At 35.9% G+C, this 26454-nt stretch overlaps 1 protein-coding gene across 11 annotated transcripts in view; it reads left to right on the plus strand.

Annotated features, from left to right (window-relative positions):
• The window catches only part of PTPRM (protein tyrosine phosphatase receptor type M), a 713165-nt gene that overhangs the window by 239160 nt on the left and 447551 nt on the right, over positions 1-26454 (plus strand). For all 11 annotated transcript variants that reach the window (XM_063451546.1, XM_063451547.1, XM_063451551.1 and 8 more), the window contains exons 5-6: positions 1267-1382; positions 21019-21193. In XM_063451546.1, coding sequence (XP_063307616.1) covers positions 1267-1382; positions 21019-21193 — 291 coding nt within the window. The remainder of the gene's footprint in view (positions 1-1266; positions 1383-21018; positions 21194-26454) is intronic.

Raw genomic sequence — 26454 nt, forward strand, 5'->3', positions numbered from 1 at the left:
ATTAATTTTGATTTTGTAATTCAAAAGTACTTATTCTCAAATGTGCTAAAGTTATGGGATAATGGGATATGATGTGACTGTTTTTTTTTTTTTTAATCAATTGAACATAACTATTCTTGATGTTATGAGCTATTCTCAAAGCTAATTATTCAGAAACAGAATATTCCTAATAAAGCTAATTAAAATATGTTTTACAGACATAAATGTCTGATCGCAGCCTACTCCATGCTATAGAATTCTAAAAGACGACACGATTTGCTATATTTAGTCAATTCTCTTTCCCCAATAAAATATTGACATAGTTATTGACGGAAGCTTTTAGAAATTTGTATCTGTTTAAACATAAATTGGCTTAACAAAAAATGTTATGTGCACTGAGTGTTTCATATTGACTAAAATAGACCAGCCGTTTGACCTGATTAGTACTATTTTTTTGTCTGGAGTGTACATTTTGTTAGCAAATTACAAATCCTGCAATAATATATTGGTGCTCAGCAGACAGGGGGGGGGAGTTGGTACAATGTGACTGTATCACAATATAACATTTCGGAATCATAAACTAGCATGACATATTATTATTATTTTGACCTTCACACACATATTGCAATCATGACACAATCATTGCAAAACAGTCCAAAGAATGATATTGATGCATTTGGTGTATAGTCACATTCAACTGGGTATTGGGGGGGAAATTGACAAGGGAATTGCAAATTTAATCCCAAAATATCTGAGCTGAACAAATATCTTAGTTGGAGAACATTTCCAATTTTTATATTTCGAACAAAAAAATGAATACTCTTGCATTCGGATTAGTGAATGACACTTTTTGACTGCAAACGGTCATTTTTGTAAATTGCAGTAACTTTCTCAAAAGTCCAGGCTGCCATGTTACATGTGACATAACATATATCTGGGGTTTGGGATTTTGTTTTAATCAACTGGTTTTATCAAAATCTACATGATTTTGGCTATTGATTTGTGAAATTATTTGGTAAACTGGGAATGGTTGAGAAATGACAAGACAATACCAAATTTTAGATTGCAATCGTAAATTTGGAAAGATTCTACTCAATCATTTTGTTATAAAATAAAAAAAAAATTTCTATAACATTAGGAATTTAGTATTAAGATCTCTAGCATTCTGTTTCATCAGACTTTTTTTTTTTTTTTTAAAAAGGTGACATTTGTGAAGAAAAGAGAATATATTTTGACAGACGTGTTTTAATCATGATCTTGATGTTCCACTCACTGTTTATTTTCTAGCCAAAACGCCTCACTTTATATGGGTAAAAAACGTGGATGTCAATGCGGGTCAGTTTGCTTCTTTCGTATGTATGGCAAATGGAAAGGCAAAGACTAGTGATCAGCTCTGGTTGCAGGTAAATATTTCAATTTTGTTCTGCATATATTTCATATTGCACATAAACACTGGCATTTCAGAAGACACACTCTTGCACTCATAAATGTAACACACACATTCACATACAAAAATCGTGTAATTTATTTTTAATTATGGAAATTATTCATACAGCTAGCATCATTTGGATGAGTGATCAAGTTTTAAAACTTGATTTTTCGGCAATAACAGTAGGCAAATTGTTAAATATATTTCTGTGTATGTATATATAACTAACGTGTTAACACTGTTTTAGTGTTGAATACTTTTTCCTATTTATAATATGTACTATTACGTTTTTGAGCTTGATAAATATTTTTGGAATGCAGAATGATAGTGACTGTCAATAAAGAATCCAAAGATTAACAGGGATATTTACTAAAGTGAGAATTCAAAGTGAATTTCAAGTTTAAGGATCAGCAGTGGGAAAAATATTCATACTTTACCACCACAGTTTAATCTGTTCTAAATTCCAGTAATTTAAACACAAGTAACTTACAAATTGGTACAGAACCCCCCCATTGCATGTGTGCGGAGTTCCCGGATACATGTTGAAGAAATGGGGATGTGGTTACTGTGTTCTATCATTGCCCTTTTCTGGAGACAGATTCTCTCTACAATTGTAGAGATAGTAGATACTAATCTCTCCTTCCACCACTACTGATGTTGTTGCATCACATGAGGTCCCCACTGTCCTGATAGTAGAAGTCACTTACTAAACACCTTCTTCTGTCCCTGATTCCAGCAAAGTGTTGAAGATCAGGTGCAGTGGATGAACTGGTAGTCATTCGACTACTTTTTCATGGTTCTCAGACAGACATGGGCCTAGGAGTTCAAGGACCTCACAGTAGACAATAGGAGTAAAGATGCAATAAGAGCAGGACTCCATTGAGACACATAGTAAATTTTGCAGTGCAATTAGTAATGTTGTTTGAACCCCTTATATAACATAATGGGAGTGAGCGCAGAACTTCTCTTTTTGTATTTGTATTTACTTTGTATCACACAGCCTGGTTACAATGCTGCCGCCCATCCCATGTGTTCCCTATTAAGGGTTAATAAGTATATAGGGGTGTATATAAAAAATACCCCTCTCTGTCTCATTAGAGATATCTTTGCCAGAAGCTCAAGGAAGCAGGCTGAAGGGTCAGTGTTAGGACCCGCTTAGGGGGGTCTGCCTTGACGTTGGCAGACGGGCATTCCCTCCAATGGCCATTGGAGCAACTAAATGACCTCCATTTGTCTAAATATACATAGATTAAGGAGAGAGCGCAGGTAACTTTTTATTTTCTTTGGTTTGAACCCCTTATAAACCTATATACTGGATTGGACTTGTGTTAAAGCTAGTATGACGTGTGAAGGACAACAATCACATAACTAATTACTTTAGTTCTAATATGAAACTAAGAAAAGCACAAGGATATGACTCACTTAATTTAACCTGAAATATTGAGCAAGATGATGTATTATTGAGGAAATTTGACTGTCCCAGCTGTGACGAGACCAATCTCGCCACATTGCATTGGAGAAGCCTGGTTGCCCACCTGCTGCCTTTGGACTATGGACCAGACTTTTAAAAGACTTATTTTCCCTGCAGAAAGGCTTATTCATACCGATTGAACCGAACACAGGTTCATCCGGTATTTTATGTTATGTGAATGTGTTAACCCAGATAGCTATGCCATGGAGCCCATTCGTGTAGTTAAAGACTTCGGCTCCATGGCAATTGAACTGTGTGAATAGGATCTGAGCGCTATTTGGTAGTTTTGTGCGCTCAGATCCCAGCTATCTGGGGATATGTGAAATGTCTGTGTGTTATGTGTAAAAGGTGACTTTATGTATTTTAAAGTGTTTTACTGTCTTTGCGTCCCCATGTGCATAATGGAGTCTGGCCTCTGTCCTGGGAGGTAATTGGATTACTTCTCCATTATCTCCAGGATAGAAGACTCTGAAACCGGTCTGGGCCAGATAGCCATGTGCCAGCCAGGGCCCAAAAGATATTTTACTAACTTCTGAACCCCTGGTCTGATTCATGCCATTTTTTTAATATGTTGTTCCCCTGAATGGATTGATTGTGAATATGTAATTTTTATGTGAATGTGATGTATGGTTTTAGAGTTATGAAAGTTGGGTTAAAAGTATGTTTTAACTGTATGTATAATTGAGTTTCCTCTCAGGATAAGGGGAGGGAATATGTGGGATGTAACTGTGATGTGATTGGTTGTTTTAAACCTCTCTGTGGGCGGTCCTGTATTTGCAAAGACTGTAATAAAAACCAGGCTGGGTGTGCCAGCTCCTCAGACCACTGCTTCAGACCCTCAACATGGAGCCTTGTCTCGTTCTTGGGGGGGATTCACTGTATGCTGATAGAGACTGATTGCCAGGAGTGTAAGCCGCTTGGGAGCTTTTCCTGTTCGTCTGCTAGCAGCTATTTGTGAGGTTCCAGTTCGGGAGTTTGGAGTGCTACCTTATTCCCTTGTATGCAGTTCGGGAGTTTGGTGCATTCACTTATATCCAATTCGTGAGTTTTGGTGATTTTACAGTAGCTGTGCCTGTCTTTGAAAAGGGGATTATCGCCTAAACGATTTTAACCCCTTGTCTGCTGAAACGGTCCGTTACACCAGCTAATCCAATGATTTTCCTCTAGGAAAGCATTGGGAGTCTATTTTGCCACTTAGCATCCCCTCGTAGAGATACATTGAATCAGTGTGTTTCTATAAAGAATGTTCAGCACGTCCATGCAGGATGTGGAGACGCTGAACTTAGGTGCTGCACACTGAACAGCACAGGACTAGGAAATACTTCTAATGGCTGTCTGAGTGACTGCCACTAGAGGTGTTACTAGGCAGCAATGTAAACACTGCCTATTCTTTGAAAAGGCAGTGTTTACAAGAAAAAGACAGGCAATAGACACCACAACCACTACATTAAGCTGTAGTTGTTCTGGTCACTATAGTGTCCCTTTAAAATAAAGATTGTCCAAAAAAATGAATTGCCAAACTGCAAATATTCTTTAAGCCAGCAATGCTTTTACATTATTATTATTATTATTATTATTATTATTATTATTATTATTGCCATTTATATAGCGCCAACAGATTCCGTAGCGCTTTACAATATTTTGAGAGGGGAAGATGTAACAATAAATAGGACAATTACAAGAAAACTTACAGGAACAATAGGTTGAAGAGGACCCTGCTCAAACGAGCTTACAGACTATAGGAGGTGGTGTATTAGAAACATTAGGACAGGAAATATCAAGTAGGAGTGAAGCAGAGCTGGAGGAGAGAGCAAAGCACTGTCCCATAGGAGAGAGCAAGAGACAGGTATGTAAGGTAGATATTACTTTGGAAGTCCATAAGCTTTTCTGAAGAGATGGGTTTTAAGGCCCTTCTTAAATGATTGAAGACTAGGGGAGAGTCTGATGGCAGTAGGCAAGCTATTCCATAGGAGAGGAGCCGCCCGCGAGAGGTCCTGCAAGCGCGAGTTGGCCGTATGGGTGCGAGCAGCGGTCAGGAGGTGGTCACGGGCAGAGCGGAAGGTACGAGGAGGGGCATACCTATGGATCAGTGAAGAGATATAAGAGGGGCTGGAATTGTTCAGTGCTTTAAATGTATGGGTTAGCACTTTGAATTGACTCCTATAGGATACAGGGAGCCAATGTAAGGACTGACAGAGGGGTGAGGTGTGAGAGGACCGACTAGAGAGGAAAATCAGTCTAGCTGCAGCATTCATTACAGTTGACCTAAACTTTGATATTCACTCTGAATTCTCACTTATTACAGGGTTATTCATTAGTAACAATTGTTCGGAATTCAAAGTGAATTTCAAATTTAAGGACAAAGTAGCTGAGGTGGAATCAGAGCTGTCTTGGAGAATTTTTTCTAATTCAGCTATTTTGGCCTTAACTTTGAAATTCACTTCCAATTCTCACTTAGTGAATAACCCTGTAAATGTTTGAAGAAGTTGCTGTGTACCAAATAAATTCATATATGCATTATTATTACTTTCTATATTAATCACTAATATTTTCCACAACCATGAATAGTGGGTGAGTTTGAACAAGGTAGATGGTACAAGCACAAAACTATACAAGAAGATACAAAAGAAGGAAGATATCTGCCAGGCAACCTAAAATATAACATGTGCAGCTCTATTATACAATGTGCAGGATGAAAAGGCACATGAGCTTACAATGTAAAGGAACGAGTAATAAATAATCAGGCTCATTTTCCACAGATCAAGTGAGAAAAAGTAACCAACAGAGGGATATGGATATATATATATATATATATATATATTAGATGGATAAAATATATTTATTACATGTATCATATATAAATATACATTTTTTTACTGCTCCTCCTTTTTTCTATTGCTCATTTCTCACTTGGTTTATGATTACATAGCTACATAGCTGAAAAGAGACTTGCGTCCATCAAGTTCAGCCTTCCTCACATATGTTTTTGCTGTTGATCCAAAAGAAGGCAAAAAACACAGTCTGAAGCGCTTCCAATTTTGCAACAAACTAGGAAAAAAATTCCTTCTTGACCCCAAAATGGCAGTTAGATATCTCCTCGGATCAAACAGCTATTACCCCACTAATTAGAAATTATATCCCTGTATGTTATGTTTTTGTAAGTATTTATCCATTTATCCAATTGCCGTTTAAACATCTGTATGGACTCTCATAAAACCACCTTTTTAGGCAGAGAATTTCATATCCTTCTAGTTCTTACTGTAAAAAAAAATTCCTTTGCCTTAGATTAAATCTCCTTTCTTCCAGTTTAAATGCGTGACCTTGTGTCCTATATAAAGCCCTGTTTATAAAAAGATTTCCAGATAATGGTTTGTACTGGCCCTGAATATATTTGTTTAATGTTATCATATCCCCTCTGAAGTGCCGTTTTTCCAGTCAACATGTAGTGACTGTCCCCTAGTCATCAATCATTTTGTCTCATCAGTCATCTGTTTTTATTGGAATTCAGAATCACGAATCAAGAAGAACATGCTTGGCCATTGTGCATTTAGTTTATTTTGTGATTCGACTAAATTTAAGCTTGGAGTTAAAAATTTCTACTTATTATGTGAAAATAAGATGTATGGCAGTTCATAAAGAAAAGAATCTCCAAGTCTCATTACAATATTAATTAGTAGAATACATGTCTATTATAGTGTCTCTGGCTGTAGGTTTTGTCAGTATCCCTGCTGAAACAGACTTTTTGTTGTATCTTGAGAACTGGGTTTTGAACCAGTTGTCTATTAAGCAGTATTTACAAAAGTTGGGTCAATTACAGTGCAACGAGAAGTAAATGTCTTGTAATAAAGGAATTGGCACACCACACTGTATTGTGCATTCTTGTGCTCTACTCTGTTCCTTATTTTAAAATAGTTCCCATTGTTCTGTTCAGTCCTTGATAAAGATGGCATGGACGATTGCACAATTATTAACTGTGGTTCCATACGTAGATTCCCTGGATAAATACATTTAGGCCGGATTCACAGATGTCTGCCAGCTGGTGCTACCCAGACGTGGCTCTCTGTTGGTGCCAGAAGGTACTTTGACACCAGTTTATGCTAAGCCAGTCAATGTCTGTGGCAAGTGAGGTTTCTTTTAGCACATTATTATAGTTAACTGACGCGAACCTTTAATTATCTTAATACCCAGTGCTCACTGTGAACTGATCTGCTAACACTACTTGCTTACCGACTTAACACTATTTTCTAATGTGCTGATTTCACTCATGTGAACTTTTAATCTTATATTGACTCACACCAAATCTGTAAAACATCTGTGCACTCTACAGAATTCAATAACCTACAGTATATCATCATATACACAAAGGGTATAAGTCCTTTATATACTTCTAATGCATTTCTATAACCTTATATGATGGAAAAATGCTATTCCATATTCATTAGCAGATGTACGATGTTGATTCACTACTCATATTGTGCTATCCCTGCATTTGTCCTGGGATTAGCTCTATATTTTATCCGCATCCTGGTCTTTTATTTAATATATTCATTAAAAATAAAATTCTGTTGCATACAAAGTCAATTTAAAGTACAACAAAAATAAAGAATAAAAAAAAAAAATCTGTTATGGGACACAGAAACATAGATTGGGAGCATCTGACAGTTTGAAAGATGCTTTTTAAACACGGAACACATGGTAACTCATCTTGTGTAATAGTTTACAAATTCAATCAACATAATCAATCATAGCTTAGTTTTATAATTAAATATGTTATTGACTTTAAAATGTAGTCTTGTATGCCCTTAAGTTTGTGTTTACTTTTATAGTGTTAAAATATGTAGACATACAGCTAGCGATACTACTGCTATATTTAGCAACTTAATCCAACTCTCACACTCTCGTCATTCTACCTAGGAATGTTGTTATTTTGCTTATCCACAAACTCCTTCTTCTTCCCATGCAGTAAGAAGACAATAAGTCACTTGCTGGGGTCAGAGACAGATTAGGGTTTTCCAAGGCCATCTCAGGGTGCTAGATTGAGGCTCTTTGTATATGGCGTATTGACTGAGAGTTGTGTGTGTGAGAGTGTATGTAGTGGCTGAGTGTTGTGTGTGTGTGTGTAGATGAAGGTGAGAGCTGTATAGGAAGAGGCTGAATGTATGTGTGGTAAATTGAGTGTGTGTGTTTGTGTGTGTGTGTGTGTGTGTAGGGAAGTCTCGAGTTTGTGTTTGTGTATGAATCCCCTCCCCCCCTTCCTCACGCTTACCTTCCCTGGTGGTGGAATAGATCCCTAGTGGGGTCATCCAGAAGTGACGGAAGACTGCAAGGGCACCCTTAAAGTGATCAAATATTGATACAGATCATGCTCCCTCAACAAAGTGAGGGAGTGCAGGGAGGTATTTTGATCTCTCAAGGAGGGCCAACTCAGAGCAGGAGCTCCAGGCCCAAAAGGGTCCCTCGTGACTTTTGTGTGAGCCCAGGACCTAGGAACTTATTCCATATAAATATTTCTCATTACAGTGAATTCTTATAAAGATCACCAGCTTTACACAAGTATGTTTCACACCACCAGAAAATAATCAAACACATGTTACACACACTTAAAACAGAATTATGTGCAATAAGTGGAGACAATAAAATATATATTTTGAATACCATTCTCATCGGTGTATAAATATTCTCTAAAGATATACATATACCATAGAGATATTACAAGAGAAGAGAATAAAATAGAAATAATACTATATACATATATATTGTAATATTGAAAATGAAAGTAAGCTGTCAGAACAAAGGTGCAATAATCATACTCACATAAATGGGAGCTAATTCAGAAAAAGCTCCCAAATACAAACTATAGAACTTTGCACCATCTATATGGTTATACCACCTGTTTCTTTAAGTGAAATTTTTGTTGTTGTTGTTTCTCTTCACTTCACTTGTATGTTTTCTCTTCTCTTGTTTCTTCAAAAAGCACTCCACTTATTGCTCATTATTATATCCAATTGTCTACAGTCTAAACACGTCATCAAGTGATGAGAAACATTATTTTATTGCTTAAATAAGACCAGGTGTGAGTCAAGGCAGTAGTAACATTAAAATGGTATACTATAGTAAAGCGTTATACCAGCTCTGCATTATATCCCCGCCATCTAAGAATCAGTTAAAAAAACAAAACAAAACAAAAAACGGCATTAGTTAGAGAGAATTTAAATCTGAAGTTCTCATTAGCCGACGCTGTAAAAAATAAATAAACATACCACCAAATAAATGGGATGATGGCACTAATGAAAGGATGCTCATGATTAACAGATGTATCCCATCTGCTTAGATTTTCTTTGTCACATCTGCTGACAACACAAGCTAGCACTGAAATGGGGATAATATTTCTTTTGTATTGACTGACTAAACAAGAAAAATAATTCTAATGCATATGTTAACAGAGGTGTTTATATCTCACTTGCAGTGTGTAATTATGCTGTGGGCAAAGGAATAAAAAATTGGTTTTAGGAAAAGCTTGTCACCATGGAAATTTAGATTGCAGAATGTTGTTTCCGGAAGATCAGACATTTGACATTTTTAAGTAAAAAAGTAATTAATAAAAGTTAAAGGAGATTGGACATCAGTTGCAGTAACTCATTATATGTTGTAACCTGAAACATCACATTTTTTTTTCCATTTAGCACCTGTGATCTGCTGGGTTTTTTTTTGGTGCTATTTAACTTCATAGGAATAGAGAACATGCTTACTGAAACAAACTAGATATCACATATACCAATTACATATTGCCACTTCCAGAAGATATTGGACGTGTTAAAATAATCTTGGAATAAAAGTAGATATTCAAGACAAGTTAAGGGAATCTGTGAAATTTAGAGACTAGTGTAAGGCATGAGCTTTCTGTGTGTTCACTCCGGCTTAAAATGAATAATATAATTGAGTAGAGTCAAAAGATATTTGCGCAAATTAGGATAAAAGTCTAAAGAGACAGATTGGATGGTCCTACTATATCATGATTTTTTTTTAAAAAAATGACAGCTCTTGTCAGCTTTCTCACCTGATACTGGAGCATTTCAAGCAAGTTCTATGGCATTCTGAAAATTAACATTTTAGGCTAAAATAACCAAAATGAAAATATTCCACAAGTCCATTAATTACTAGTTACTTTAAAATCAATTTTGAAATTCACTTTTAATTCTCTGAAATTCACATTACAGTTAAATTTAGATAAACATAGGGGCTAATGGAGCTGCAGCTCTAGGCCCATTTAGTGGAATAGCCATTTTTTAAATCACTACTCCTCACATGCTCGTGCTCTGAATGTGCAGAAGGAAAGCAGAATGGAACCTTGAAGAGATGCAGGGAAACAAAACTTTTGTGGGCTGGCTTACTATAAATAATTATCTAAAACCGACTTTTCGCGCTGTGCAAATGCTCTTGCTACGTCTATCTCTCCAACAGCCCAACATTCTTGTGCCATCATGTGGCAGTGTGGCATATCCCTTTTTCTGTTACTCTCTAGATCCACCTCTTTCTCTGTCCCAGTCTGTTTACCAGGAGAAAACTGCTTCTTGCTAGTATGAGAGGAAGGGAAGGAAAGAGTGGGTGAGCAATTAGTGAGATAGGATTCAGACTTTGTAATTAATAAGAGAGAAGATATGATTGATCTAGGACTTGTATGATGTTATATACAAACGTGCATTCCTAATGCTATAGTGTCCTAGTCACCGTTTAGGTAATCGCCAGTGGAGACGCATCTATAGGTGCATTTGGGTTACGCCCTTCAGTTCTTATGTTGGAACAAAAATGTATTTGCCATAGTTTAGAAACACTAAGATTCTTTTTCTTGAGGGTAGTGAGCCAAAAACAAAATGGGGATTTTTTTAAAATGTCTTTAATTAATAGGTTTCAGTTCTGCAGGGCCACTCCCCACTTACTGGTATCTATTTGAGAGAACCTAGGCATATCAACAAACTATGGCTGGTTTGAAATCTGCCCTGTTTCAGCTGGTTGTTGTATTCATATCTCTGCAGTCTACCCAGCTCTGTGCAATACATCTCGATAATCTCAGCCAATCAAATGCTTTTCCATAGGAAAGCATTGGGAGACCAGTGCACATGTGTGGCAAAGGACCACACTGTGCCAAGCAGATGGTGTCTACAAGGTCATCTGATAGAAATGGCAGAGTTTCACTTGGGTATTTCTGTGGAACACCACTAGAGGCATTAAATGCTGCAATCTAAAAAATGCAATTAAATCGAGATGGGCATGGTACCTCATTGAGTTGCAGTTGTCTGGGTGTATACAGTGTCCCTTTAAAATGTTTTCTGCAAGTGTCCATCCAGCACCATCTCCACCTCCTCCTCTACTACGATCCAATTTAATGCTCCTTGTAAAGGAGCATTGGGGACCTAATGCACATATGCAGCAAGCACATTTAAACTTCCCCATAGGAAAGCATTGAGTCAATCAATTGGTTAGTGCTGTGGAAGTGCCTCTGGTGGCTGTCATAGTTGGACTTGCAGGATAAACATTGCAGTTTTAAAAAAACAGTAGTGGCTTACAATGCAGGATTAAAAGGACAGTGACACTGCACGCAGAACACTTCATGGAGATGAAGTGGTCTGGGTAACTACACTGTCCCTTTATACAAAAACAAAACAACAAAAAATTACATCTAGCTTCTAGAGCAGGGATAGGCAACCTTCGGCACTCCAGATGTTTTGGACTACATCCCCCATAATGCTCTTACAGCCATAATGCTGGCAAAGCATCAAGGGAGATGTAGTCCACAACATCTGGGGTGCCGAAGCTTGTCTATCCCTGTTCTAGAGTGTTGTATAATGTTGCTGTAAGGGTTACAATACTATAACTACTACACTATTATTATATGTGTTAAATACAAAATACAGTATATATGTTGGTCAGGTCCCATATCATACAAACTTTATTTGCAGGTGAACGCTGAGAGGTCACCTAGCCCTGCAATGGGTCATCCAGGTTACCTTTTTTATGTACAGTTAGATTCAAGATCATTAAATAGTTTCTAGGTTAATAGTTACAAATTGTAGAAAAGGGTTAAGTAAAAGATGCTGTGTAAGTGATCATGTAGCTTTAAAGCATTACATTATCTTAATTTGTGCAGCTTGCAACCAAAATGAGGTTATTCTTATGCAAATTAGACTTACAGCTACTTTTGTGCAATGTGCTAACTCCTAAGATCTTAACACACGAGTAGCAATTTACTAGAAAAAAAATACTTATTATGCAGTTTCAGCAATAGTTGCAGCAATAATCAGACTCATAATTTTAAATAAATTGAGATTCCAGAACCAAGGTTTTTTAAAAAAGTAAATCAATCTTAGACGATTTTAGAACTCATCGGCTCAGTAACTGCTGGTTTATGGGAAGTTCGGGTCAATCATCTCTTACCTTACATCCAGGTAGATTAATGAGCATTTCACTTTTCTAATAGACTACATCATCCCATTTTGAAAATGAACATCTTAAATGATTATAGTTGGTGCCAATGAAATATTTAACACTGTCATCTGTTCTCAGAAGTCATTTTCTAAAAAAATATTTGCATCATCTAAATCGCATAAGAATTTAGTGAGTTGGGCAAATTTCCCTTGGGAGTTTAGCTTGCCATTTTAAAAATTGGATCTACTTGTTCTAGGGTTATCCAAATCCCCTGTTGCAGAGCTGTAAGTACCAGCTGTTTTATCATTTGTAATATAAACATTTATTTTCACGGATGGTATTCATAAACATGATAGGACTTGGAAAAGTAAAATGGATTTTGACCTTAAGAACAAAAGACTAAATTTGTGTTAAATGAAATCAATACAGAAATGCCACCCCATAAGTCATTAAATGACATGCTCAACAAATCAAAAATCAAATTTTTTTTTAAAAAAAAGTACCACTGACCTGTCCAGTCATGATTACAAAGGATATAGTTATGTCATTACCTTTAAGGGGTTAGTCACACAGCTAGAAAAAGTGGAATGGCTGTAATAGTTTACATGCCTGTCTGTTTTTGTAGATTGTAGGTTAACAAATAATGTAATATCAGTACTTTTGAACATTGCCAAAGGTGCCCTACTCGAGTCCATCCTGGACCATTCTGAAACCTCCAACAATTTCACATGACACACTTGCAATTCTTACCTGTTCAAGGGGATATATGATGGTTGGTGTAAGAATTAAGCATATATTCTGATGCTTCCGTTAATGTGATTCAATGCACTGGATGTGACAATATATATGGGATCTCATTTTATCATTACAGCATAGCTAGTAAAGAAAAAAAATGGACCTAATTGATCACAATATGCACAATTATGATTCCCACGCGATCCTAGGCAGGTTACCTTCATTCTTCAAATAGGGATGATGTGCCCACCTTTATTCTTCAAATAGGGATGATGTGCCCACCTTCATTCTTTAAATAGGGATGATGTGCCCACCTTCATTCTTCAAATAGGGATGATGTGCCCACCTACATTCTTCAAATAGGGATGATGTGCCCACCTTCATTCTTCAAATAGGGATGATGTGGCCACCTTAATTCTTCAAGTAGGGATGATGTGCCCACCTTCATTCTTCAAATAGGGATGATGTGCCCACCTTCATTCTTCAAAAAGGGATGATGTGCTCACTTTCATTCTTCAAATAGGGATGATGTTCCCACCTTCATTATTTGTGCACATAGAGTAGGGGAATATCTGCTAAATACAGACACAATAGAGAAACATAGCGTTTAACTGTGTGGGGGACAGATATTAGTATGTAATCACAATTGGTCACTCACAAATTTGTAGAATTAAAACAGCCTTAAGCAGTATCTTTTCTTTCAGTGTCCAATGTGGTGTTGTCCCTCCTCACACGTTCATCACAAAGTAGATGTATGTATCTCAAAAGAGAAGGATATATACAAAGATGTAGTGCACTTCCAGAGTAAAGTAAAAAAGTATTTAATGACTTACATTGAAATATAAAAACAAACAGCTTGTCACCATACGTCCTACGCGTTTCGTCCCAAGTCTGGACTTCCTCAGGGACTTGGTGCAGTAAAGTGCAGTGAAAAATAGCAGCATAAAATACAATCCCCCCTCCCAGTCCTTATATACACCCCCTTTGAATTGTAAACGTCCATCAGCTGGCTTCCAATTCACTTTTTCGCGGCAAGGAACCCGGTGACGTCATCGCGTACGTTACGCTGTTGAGCCTAGTGACGTCATCGCGTCCGACGTGTGCGTTTCATTTTGCGTTCCACCGACCCGGAAATGGGTCCCGGCCGTTAGTTAGTCGTTCTTGCGATGGTGTGTTAGCTCAAAACATATGGGTAAAGGAAACCGGGGGGAGAGGAAAACAATTAAAAAAAACTCTGGATGGCACTACTTGCAATAAATGTGGAAATAACCTCTATATTTACAATATGGTCTATATTTATAATACAGTCAATATTTACAAATCTTACAGATACATTTGTTTTAATGATGAGATCTGTATAGGGACATATGTTATCCGTTCTGCATACATTTCATACATGCTTCATTTGATGGGAAAAAGTCAGTATTTACAAAATAGGAAAAAAGAGTGCAAAACAGATGTCTATATTGCCACTATTAGATATAGTGTCCATCTGTAATGCAGTATCCATACATACATATGAATATTAATGTACATACATATAAATATTAATGTGGCTGGTGAAACCCATTTATATTGCACTTCTGTCTCTTTCTACTTAAAGGTGAATAGAATCCATTTGTATTTTCCGATCAGATGAATTATTGAATATCACATTACCTATATTTAGAATTTTATGGAAAAAAGGGGGTTTTATTAAATAAAAAAATATAAAAAATATATAGAAATGAAATTAAAAATATAAATAAAAATAAAAATAAAAATGAAAAATAAAAATAAAAATAAAAATAAAAATAAAAATAAAAATAAAAATGAAAAATAAAAATAAAAATAAAAATGAAAAATAAAAATGAAAAATAAATAAAAAAATGAAAAGATGAATAGAAATAAAAATAAAAATAAAAATAAAAATAAAATAAAAATTAAAATTAAAATATATATGATAGAAATAAAATAAAAATTAAAAATGAAGATAGAAATGTGATAGGGTCCTTCATTTTTCGAATGAGAGAGAAGTGCTATGATACCCATACTAAACACAAAGAAACAACAAAAACCGGAATGTCTAACTGGTGATTTATTTAGTCTTCAAAAAAGCTCCATAAGTCAATATCTAAATTTAGACCCAAGGGTTGGAGTGTTTTTAGTTTGCTAATCCAAAAAGTCTCTCTTTGGGAGAGCTTTTTGGTCAATCTCCTCCTCTCCAATATGGGTCCACCTGTTCTATACCCACGAATGTAAAGCTTTGCCAATCAAATTTGTTGCACATATTGCAATGTAGTGGTACTATATGCTTCATTGATTTCTTTCTAATATTGTTTTGATGTTCTAATATTCTCTCTTTTAATTTTCGACAAGTTCTCCCCACATACTGTTTCCCGCAGGGGCATTGTAGCATATATACCACATTTCTTGTGTTGCAATTGATATTTGATTTTATTTTGAATCTCTCTTTTGTAGCGAAGCTTGTAAAATCTTTTTTTTGTATAAATTTTTGATTTTTGCATGCTTTGCATGGATTGCAAGGGGTAAAGCCACTAATATTTAGAGTAATACTTTTACGTGGAATTTTCAAAGCATAGCTTGGGGCTAATACATTTTTTAGATTTTTCGTTCTCTTAAAGATGACTGGTGTTTTTTTTGGTAAGACTTTGCCTAAAATGGGATCTTTGCGCAGAATGTCCCAGTGTTTGTTGAGGATCTTTTTTATTTTCCAGTGTTGTGTGTTGTATTGGGTAATGAATGAAAAGTTGTAATTATCCTTAGATTGTTTTTTAGGGTTAGAAGCTATCAGGTCTCTTCTATTCTTTTTTCCTATTTCTTTGATTTCTTTGTCTAACAATGCTGTTTCGTATTTCTTTGCCACAAATTTGTTTTTTAGATGCTCAGCTTGTTCTCTAAAGTCTGAGTTTTTTGAACAATTTCTTCTTACTCGTATTAGCTGGCTTTTTGGTATGGTTTCCAACCATTTATCTTTATGGCAACTTTTTCTATGGATAAAACTGTTACCCTCCGTTTTTAAAAAAAAGCATTATTTGTGTATGGATGATAAATGAGGTCAAGCAGATTCATGGATCCAGGGCCCCTGTCTAAACTGTAGGCCCTCCTAAGGTCACCTCCTGGTTAATCCTGCTCTGACCACATGGCACACTGTTATGCCCTTTAACAGTCTTCAAAGGGTGCTGGACCTATAGAAACATAGAATGTGACGGCAGATAAGAACCATTCGGCCCTTCTAGTCTGCTCAGTTTTCTAAATACTTTCATTAGTCCCTAGCCTTATCTTATAGTTAGGATAGCCTTATGCCTATCCCACGCATGCTTAAACTCCTTTACTGTGTTAACCTCTACCACTTCAGCTGGAAGGCTATTCCATGCATCCACTACCCTCTCAGTAAAGTAATACTTCCTGATATTATTTTTAAACCTTTGTCCCTCTAATTTAAGACTATGTCCTCTTGTTGTGGTAGTTTTTCTTCTTTTAAATATAGTCTCCTCCTTTACTGTGTTGATTCCCTTTATGTATTTAAATGTTTCTATCATATCCCCCCTGTCTTGGCTTTCCTCCAAGCTATACATGTTAAGATCCTTTAACCTTTCCTGGTAAGTTTTATCCTGCAATCCATGAACCACTTTAGTAGCTCTTCTTTGAACTCTCTCTAAGGTATCAATATCCTTCTGAACATATGGTCTCCAGTACTGTGTACTGTACTCCAAGTGAGGTCTCACAGTTCTGTACAATGGCATGAGCACTTCTCTCTTTCTACTGCTAATACCTCTCCCTATACAACCAAGCATTTTGCTAGCATTTCCTGCTGCTCTATTACATTGTCTGCCTACCTTTAAGTCCTCAGAAATAATCACCCCTTAATCCCTTTCCTCAGATGTTGAGGTTAGGACTCTATCAAATATTCTGTACTCTGCCCTTGGGTTTTTTACTTCCAATATGCATTATCTTACACTTATCCACATTAAATGTCAGTTGCCACAACTCTGACCATTTTTCTAGTTTACCTTAATCATTTGCCATTTGGCTTATCCCTCCTGGAACATCAACCCTGTTACATATCTTAGTATCATTCACAAAAAGACACACCTTACCATCAAGCCCTTCTGCAATATCACTAATAAAAATATTAAAGAGAATGGGTCCAAGTACAGATCCCTGAGGTACTCCACTGGTGACAAGCCCAAGCTTCGAATATACTCCATTGACTACAACCCTCTGTTGCCTGTCACTCAGCCACTGCCTTACCCATTCAACAATATTGGAATCCAAACTTAAAGATTGCAATTTATTGATAAGCCTTCTATGTGCAACAGTGTCAAAAGCCTTACTGAAATCTAGGTAAGCAATGTCTACTGCACCACCCTGATCTATAATTTTAGTTACCCCTTCAAAAAAATCAATACGATTAGTTTGGCATGATCTCCCTGAAGTAAACCCATGTTGTCTCTGATCTTGAAATCCATGTGTTTTTAGATGTTCAACAATCCTATCCTTTAACATGGTTTCCATCACTTTCCCCACAACTGAAGTAAGGCTTACTGGCCTATAGTTGTCCGACTCCTCCTTATTACCTTTCTTGTAAATGGGCACAACATTCGCCAACTTCCAATCTTCTGGGACTACTCCTGTTATCAATGATTGGTTAAATACATCTGTTAATGGTTTTGCTAGTACACCACTAAGCTCTTTTAATAGCTTTGGGTGTATTCCATCAGGTCCCATTGACTTATTTGTCTTTACTTTCGACAGTTGAAATAGAACCTCTTCCTCTGTAAACTCACGTGTAATAAATGACTCATTTATCCTTTTTCTTAACTGAGGTCCCTCTCCTTCATTTTCATCTGTAAATACCGAACAAAAATATTCATTGAGGCAGTCAGCTAGACCTTTATCCTCATCTACATACCTTCCTTCTTTTGTTTTTAATCTAACTAATCCTTGTTTTACTTTTCTTTTCTCATTTATGTATCTAAAAAAAGTTTTGTCCTCCTTTTTTACTGACTGTGCTATTTTCTCTTCTGTGTTTTTTTATAATTACTAAATGCTAACTTTTAGTTTTTTACTATTTTGGCCACATCTGCGGAGTACCTCAGTGGTTTCACCTACAGTAATAGCTGATACCAAATCTCCATTTGTTAACACTAAATCTAGTATGGCATCTTTACGAGTTGGCTCCTCAACGACTTGTTTTAGAGACAATCCCAGTAGGGAGTTTAGAATATGTGTGCTCTTGGCACAAGTAGCTATTTTTGTTTTCCAATTCACATCAGGAAGATTAAAGTCACCCATGATGATAACTTCCCCCTTCATTGTCATTTTAGCTATTTCTTCAACTTGTAGATGATCTAACTCTTCAATTTGTCCTGGGGGCCTATAAATCACACCTACACGAGTTACTGTGTGATTACCAAATTCTAACATAACCCAAACGGACTCTATGTTCGCCTCACTAACCTTTATTAGGCTAGATTTTATGTTATCCTTCACATACAGGGCCACCCCCCCCCCCACCCTTTCTTGCCTTCCCTGTCTTTTCTATATAAAGAGTACCCTGGTATTGCTATGTCCCAGTCATTTTTCTCATTATACCATGTCTCAGTGAGAACCTTTGTTCCCTTTTGAGAAAGATGCAAACCATCTTTTTTGTACAGTTTATTTCCATTCCAAACAGAGCTACCATGAGAAATAAAGCCAAATCCTTGCTCCCGACACCATTCACCAAGCCACAAGTTAAAACTTCCTTAACCTCTGAAACCTCATTGCAATCCAAGTCATTTGTCCCTAGATGGACAAGTACATCCAATTCCCCTTCCTGCTTTGCTTGCTTAACAATATTACAGATACGGATCCTGTCTCTGTGAGCAGTAGCTCCAGGAAGACACCTCACAAGACCACCATTGTCCATCTCCACACCTCTTATGATGGAATCCCCCAACAACAACTGCTTTCTATTAGGCCTCACCATAGTCTTCAAGCCTCTCTGCACAACACCACTAGCCTCAGTGCCTCTCTGCACAACACCACTAGCCTAAGTGCCTCTCTGCACAACACCACTAGCCTCAGTGCCTCTCTGCACAACACCACTAGCCTCAGTGCCTCTCTGCACAACAACACTAGCCTCAGTGCCTTCTTTCTTGATAGTAATAAACTGTTATAGCTACTAATTCTGCAATTTTATTGTTTATCATATTGGTACCATTCAACTCGAGACCCACATGCCAGTGTTTCCTCAGTTGACTTTTTTACAGAGCTCCCATGTAGCCTATATGAATTTCTAATGTTTGAGTGTTTTCTCAACTAGTTAGATGAAGGACCCCCCCAAATGTAATAAAATTGAGTTTTTAATGGTAATTCTTTTTTGATTTTAAGCACGTGTTGGCCAGCTGCCACATGGTTAATCTGTGTACTGCAAATGGTTATTTAAATATTTGGCCACAAATAGTAATTGAAATTATCATTCACTCCGAAAAAGCAAGTGAATGATAATTTGTGATCCTGCTGGAATTTCTATGCTAAATTCCATACTTTGTATAAGGTTAGGATAAAAAAGCACTGATTTTAATCCAGACAATGAATGCATCCAGGTGATTGTTGTAAATTCATTCAGAATGGTCAAATTCCAAACAAATTTGGCTTTAGTAAATATAAGAATTGCCATTCCAGTTGTAATTCATAAATTTTTCAGGATTTTGTCCATGTGGGAAAACATTGGTGTTTAGTGAATACATTTTCCAAATTTTCAAATTAAATGTTTTATCTTCACTCATTTCATATTTGTAATTGTTATTCTTGATAGCATTCTCTTATCTAGAGACTATTTAATGTTATGCATTTGAACATAATAGTTTGCAATTGTACATCTCTGTAAAATACGTGTACTACAAAAATATAAAGACAATGCATTTTGTAAATAGAAACTTTATCATTGTGTCAATAGTCTCTCTTGGTTTTCTAAATAATATTTTCTTGACTAGAAATGCTTAAATCAAGTGTTAAGGTTGCCAAAAGACGGATTTCCATAACAATAACCTCATTAGGTTTATTATTCCTCAAATTAAATAACATTGTTCTTAATAGTTAGGTTCAACATGCTTATTTTCTGCTGATTGAAACCTACTATGTACGAAGGGCATTTTGGTTTTGTATGAAAAAAAAAATCGGTCTTACATTCGTACATTCATTGTTCTGTATTGCTAATTTGACCCAAATTCCAAACTTTTTTTTTTAAAAAAAAATGAGAATTTCATAGAAACAAGAAAAAAAAAAGAAAGAGAGAAAATATGGCAATAAATATATATTTTGGTAGAAAAACTGGGAGGTGCAAATTATTACTAATACAAGTAAAACGTAGATGATAAAGTAAAGAAATTGTACAAATGGATATTTTCTTTCATTCCCGGTTAAGAGAGGTCTTTTTTTTGCTACTAATATTTTTGTTAGTAATCCATTAAGTCTTGTCATTGTTTTTACTTATCGACAGAGAAGTATTGGTGTCAAATCTTTCTACACATATTTCTACCTCTCATTAACTCCTTAGCGCTTATTAAAATAGTGAGCCAGACTTTGGCCAGCAAGGAATTCTGGGAATGGTAGTTTCGTAGCAGGTATCCTTGGAAACTTGGTGTTCTTTAAATTATATTGGGCTAATTTTGATTCAAATTTAACTTCTCCGAAACGAACCCACGTAAATGCAACAACTAAGAAATGCATAATTTATTTCAGTTTTTATTAGCATGGACCTTGCTTTGAAAGTGAGGCCAGCTGGATGTTTTAAAAAAACAAAAAAACAAAAAAAACAAAAAACAGAGCAAACATTTTAAGAACAATGCAATCAATCAACTATTCTTTCACAGAGCAACATCTGTTTCAAGAAATGGTAATGTGGATATTCAATACATAGCTATGAAATACTCTGAAATGAAAAATAGTACAAAACATTTTAAAAACATTTTTATCTCTTTTTTTTTTGTAGGGCGCCAATAGAAGGGATGCACCGTTAAAGGAAATAAAAGTGCATAATGATCGTCGATTTGTGGCCACGTTTAATGTAGTGAACACAACGAAAAGGGATGCTGGCAATTATCGTTGCATGATTCGAACAGAAGGCGGAGTTGGAGTATCAAACTATGCTGAATTAGTTGTCAAAGGTACCTTACAATTTCCTGTCCTTATTTTATTTATTCGGCTTTTTTTTTTTTCTCAATCAGCTTGGCGATGCAACAAAATATTGTAGGTGTTTGTTTTTCCAGGTGAATCTGGACTGTATTAATATACACTGAATATGAAATATGTCAACAGGCACAGAGTGTAACTTTCTTCTACTTAGGTAGGATTAACACATATTGTTTTGCCAATTTAATGTTTAATGTTAAAATGATTATTTGGACATACAACTTGTAAATTAGAAGGAGGCGCATCCCAATACTGTAAAGTCCAGGGAATCCCTAATCAGATCAACATCAGGGAGTTGCCATCAGTTATGGAATCATACCTAAAGTCCTGTTGCCACCAGTCTGAGTGCCTGCTCTGAAATTGGTATCAGATTTGCAAAGCACCAACTGCATTGCTCGTCCAAGGCTTATGACAAGACTTTTATTCTACAGTCAACAAGGGTTTTGATCACAGAGTCATTTGGCATCATGCACTTAAATATATATATCAAGACTTAATATATCAGAAGATGATGGGATATAACCAATTTTAAGAGAAAACGGCTGTTATCAAAAAGCATGGAATGCATTAATTTTGGGGCTGTTCCAGGGGTGGTGGCAATGGGCTAGTACTGTCACATATGAATATGAGTCATTATCAAGTCTCTACAGTGGTCCAGAATGAAAGGTTTCAGGCTCTAGGTATCAATATTGAACAGATAGTTCTTGGCTCAACTAGGCTCTTCTAGAAAACCATCTCCATGAATATAGCTGATAGAAGCACCAGACCCTCCCTGAAAAGGAAGCTCTCCCAGGATTTTTAATATTTTTATGTGTACCTTTATCTATATTTCTCAAAAATTGTATTTATTATATTAAATATAGAAATCCATTAATTGCTAGTCCATGGGAAAATCCGGGTTCTATTGGAGGTATGGCTAAGGAAAAGATTGCACACTTCCTTTTAGCCATCCTAATTCATACCCGCAACAAGTGCTGTTAAAGGCTTCTCAGGCTAATGCATCCTCATTAGCCTAAGATCAGCAGAGAGGATGGGCTGATGGGAACTCTCATATAGCATTAAACATTAAAAATGTTTTAGAATGGAAGAAGACACTATAATCAATTTAATGAGAGGAACAGTTACAGTCCCTACAGTTTCCATTTAAGCTTTTTCCTTACCAAAAAACAACCAAAATATATATTTGTTTAAATGAAAGAGCTCACAGATACAGATACAATTAGAAGACACAAACACAGTTATTTACAACATTTGTGAAATGCAAAGACAAGAACATATATATTGACATAATCAAGGTTCAACAGAGTACAGCACAGAAGGTAGGATTTTGTCAGCTTGGGTGTATAATACATGCTATGGTTGTTTTTGTGGAATTCTTGCACCTAAACTGTAAACTGACATTTTCTGTGCTATTCTTGTTACCAAGGTCGACATTTTTACGAATCCGATAAAATTAATATATTTTTGTGTGTGGTTTCTGTAGCATATTGATGTGAAATGTTATATTGCCTGCTTTAGTATTGGAACCAAGGTCTCCACGTCGATGAGATTGGAGGTCTTAGATTCCTTTGCCATTAGCCACTCCATAACTAAGCACTTAGAAACCCTGACCAGAGTCTAATGCAGAAAGCTTCCATCAAACTCAGAATGGACAACGCATGAACCTGGGGAAGCAAATAAAGACAGTAAATGAAACCAGATACACCTACTGTTAAATTATCAAAGTTCTATAAAATTATCCCTTTAACACACATATACAGACACATTGAAAAGTACACACATATACAGACACATTGAAAAGTAGATGCAGACACTGACATGCATACACAGATTCACACTGCATACCCTCTGACTATTGGTCTGGACCTGGAACAGGTGGCTAGGCCAGAAATAAGAGGCGACAATGGTTATGCTCACCTAGGAAAGAGGAAGGCATTTTCAAAAAGGGGATGTGACTCCTAATTATACTGCTTAGCACTGCGGCTACAAAGTCCAGACACCATGACCACTTCAAATCAGTGAAGTGGTTGTAGTGCTTGGATTAACCTTTTAATGGATTTTGTTTTTTTCATTCCAAAGTACTTTTAATGTGTAAATTAATTTGCCATCAACTGCACTAATAAAGAAAAAAGAAAAATCTAGCTTCTAGAAAATACAGTACCTACGACGATACATCTACACATGTATATTTATGAATGAAAATTAAAGACTAAACTGTCATCTTGACGCTTAATATTATGCTTCAAAATGATACAACTGTGCCCAAATGAAAGGGCTGTCTCCACTATGATTATTTAATGTTTACTGCACAGGGAGATTGCTGCTCATATGAGCGATATTGAGTGATATACATTCCTGTCTCAAGCCAATAATTGGCATAATTTACATTAGTGTCTAGTCCAGTTGTATACTACTCTGTTTTATGGGTAATCACTAAAATGTACCTTTGCAGCTAAATAGCAAATTTTAAGTGCATTACCCACTTTTTCTTAACACATCTTGGTACTTAATATTCCGTTGGTTAACATTCAGTATTCAGTAAAAAATATACTAAACTGCCTATGGATATGTATCAACAGGTCAATCATCCTGTGCAAAACACACCTTTGGAAGTAGATCAAGTGCAGCCAATCACAATTGGGCATCATAAAGTCACTCTTCAAAATATGGACAGACTCAATATATTCTGTTGACACATAGGACACATAGGAACTTTAAACTTAAATTGCAAGAATTCTTATATCATTAAATTATAGAGTGAAACTTTTGCATTCATTGAAAATAGAGCAGAACGTGTTTTAAATCACTCGGGTAGGTGCTTGTTAATAGTACTGCTTTAGAAAAATACATTTTCTTGAAAATATTCTCAATAATTCTATTTTTTAAAAATGAATCATTTCATCCTTGCGATTCTTTTTGTTTACGTTGTTGCAATTTATTCAACTTTATTCAGAATGCTAATATGCAATGTACATTGCAAATATATTCCTTACTCATAGCATACAGCGTCTGGTAGTCAGAAATATAACAATGCTATTAAAAGATTTTGCCAAAGGCTGTAAAATGGGAAGTTAATTTTAATATATGCAAAACATGCAGTGGTCTTAACACCGTTATATATTTATTATACAGACTACACAGTTCAAATAGCAGAGTGCATGCACTGTTTATCTACTTAACAATTGCAAATTAACTTTTATTTTTATTTACGACTTGAATTGAATGAATTTTATTATGTGACTTTTATGAAATAATGGAACATATGAGATTATTTATTTTTAAAGACTGTAAATTTTTTCTTTCTTGATTTATTGAAAAAGCCATGGAACAAAAGGGAACCAGAAGGGCGATATTGATTTAATATGTTTAGAAAAGCACATTAGTCTTCTACATATGGTTCACTGACTAAATTTCTCTAATACCAGTCGGGTCACAGGTACATTATTAACAAGACAAAGAGGTCTTGAATGGTTCTGTCTGGAAAGACATCCGATTATTGTAGAGTTCAGGCTGCTTATTGAGTTCATGCAAGGAGAGTCTAGGTGTCTTGCAGCTTTTCGAAGAAGTTGATTTTAGGTATTTAACTGCGGGTGCATAGGGTAAGCCATCTGCAGCACTGGTGACCCACTTCTATTCAAAGCTTAGCTTTTTCTTTGCAAACTAAACTTTGTTGCTTCTCAGAAGACAAGAAAGAAAAGAAAAAACTAGAAAAAAGTCTATATTCTGCAGCTCTGTCATTTCTAAGCCTGTAGGAGGATTTAAGATTATATCAAACTTCTGCCATTATTTAAGCAGTGAAGGCATTTATTGAAATATTGGGTTCTTATTTGTTCTTTGAAATAGTGAGATCTGCAGTATTCTTTGTGTTTCTTGAAAGAAAGTGACTTAATGTATTCTTTGTGTTTGTTAAAGAACTGAGTAAGCTTTATTTAGTGATAAAATGTTTAACTTATCACAAACATGAAAAATATTATGACATTAAAAGATAAAGCTTCCAACTAATACTGCGGCTTTTCAAATCTACAGTTCTCTAGACGTGTTAGCAAAATGCCAGTTAAATTGTCCTCTAAAACATTAAAGGACGTGATTCTTGAAGAATATTGGTGAAGCTGTGCTTTTATAGCAAAATAATATATTATCATATAGTCTAGTCAATTATGCTGAAGTTAATGTCTCCATTTTTCTTCTATATGATACCATTTTAATAAATTGTTACAAATGTAGCTAGAGAAATCCTGATGTATGTGTTTCTTAATTCAAACTAAAGTGCCTACAATAATTCCACTGTAGAATTTTAATTTCTTTTATAAAATGCAATGCTTGACTCTTTAGGTTTTTTTTTCTGCCTCTTTCTTTCATAATCTTGTGCAGTGATATCAGAAAGGTTAATAAGAAAATAAAATAAATAGCCTTTTAGATTTGTGTGTGCCCTACGAGAAAGTTTGGTTAGATTTTTTTTTTTTAGGAAATATTCATTTTTTGGGACACCTGAATTTTGGCCGAATGTCTATTCGAGTCAGCATAATTTCGAAATGGCGATTCTTACTCGGAAACCAGAGAACAAAAACCAACATGAAAATGGGACAATCAGTGTGCTGCAAAATTATTACACAATATAATATGTATACATTTTAAAATAAACTGGCTTGTGCATCTTCTCACCATTTGGAGAGCAAAAAACAAGTTAGAGCTTGAGGACTGAGCGGGGACCCACTGAAGGGCAGGCTAATTGAGCTGTTGTCCGTTCTCAGCACTCTCTAACAACTTGTTTTTTTGCTCTCCTTAAGTTGTAAGGGCAATCCAGACGTGGACCCTTTGCTCACGGTGCCTAGAGGGATATCGGCTATACCTCACTGATGATGCCTAACAAGGCTGAACCAATCGTCTGGGGATGCTGTATCTCTCGTACAGAGACGGCCTGTATTTTGGATCTGTTCTGCCATTTGAGTGAGATGCAAATGACCTGATTCTCACTGTAATGGCACAAGATGAGCTAAAAGCAGCTTGAAGACTGAGCGGGGACCCACCGCAGGGCAGGCTAATTGAACTGTTGTCCGTTCTCAGCACTCTCTTGCGACTTGTTTTTTTGTCCTCACAATTTAGTTCATAGGTCAAGTGAGGAAAAACTAAGCCATAGAGGGAAAACAGGAAGAGCAGTAAAAAACAACTATATATATATATATGTGTTATAATTATTAAATATAACATATATGTAGATTTTTTTTTTCCTGCTCCT

The sequence above is a fragment of the Pelobates fuscus genome, chromosome 4 (assembly GCF_036172605.1).
Source record: "Pelobates fuscus isolate aPelFus1 chromosome 4, aPelFus1.pri, whole genome shotgun sequence".
Taxonomy (NCBI): Eukaryota; Metazoa; Chordata; class Amphibia; order Anura; family Pelobatidae; genus Pelobates; species Pelobates fuscus.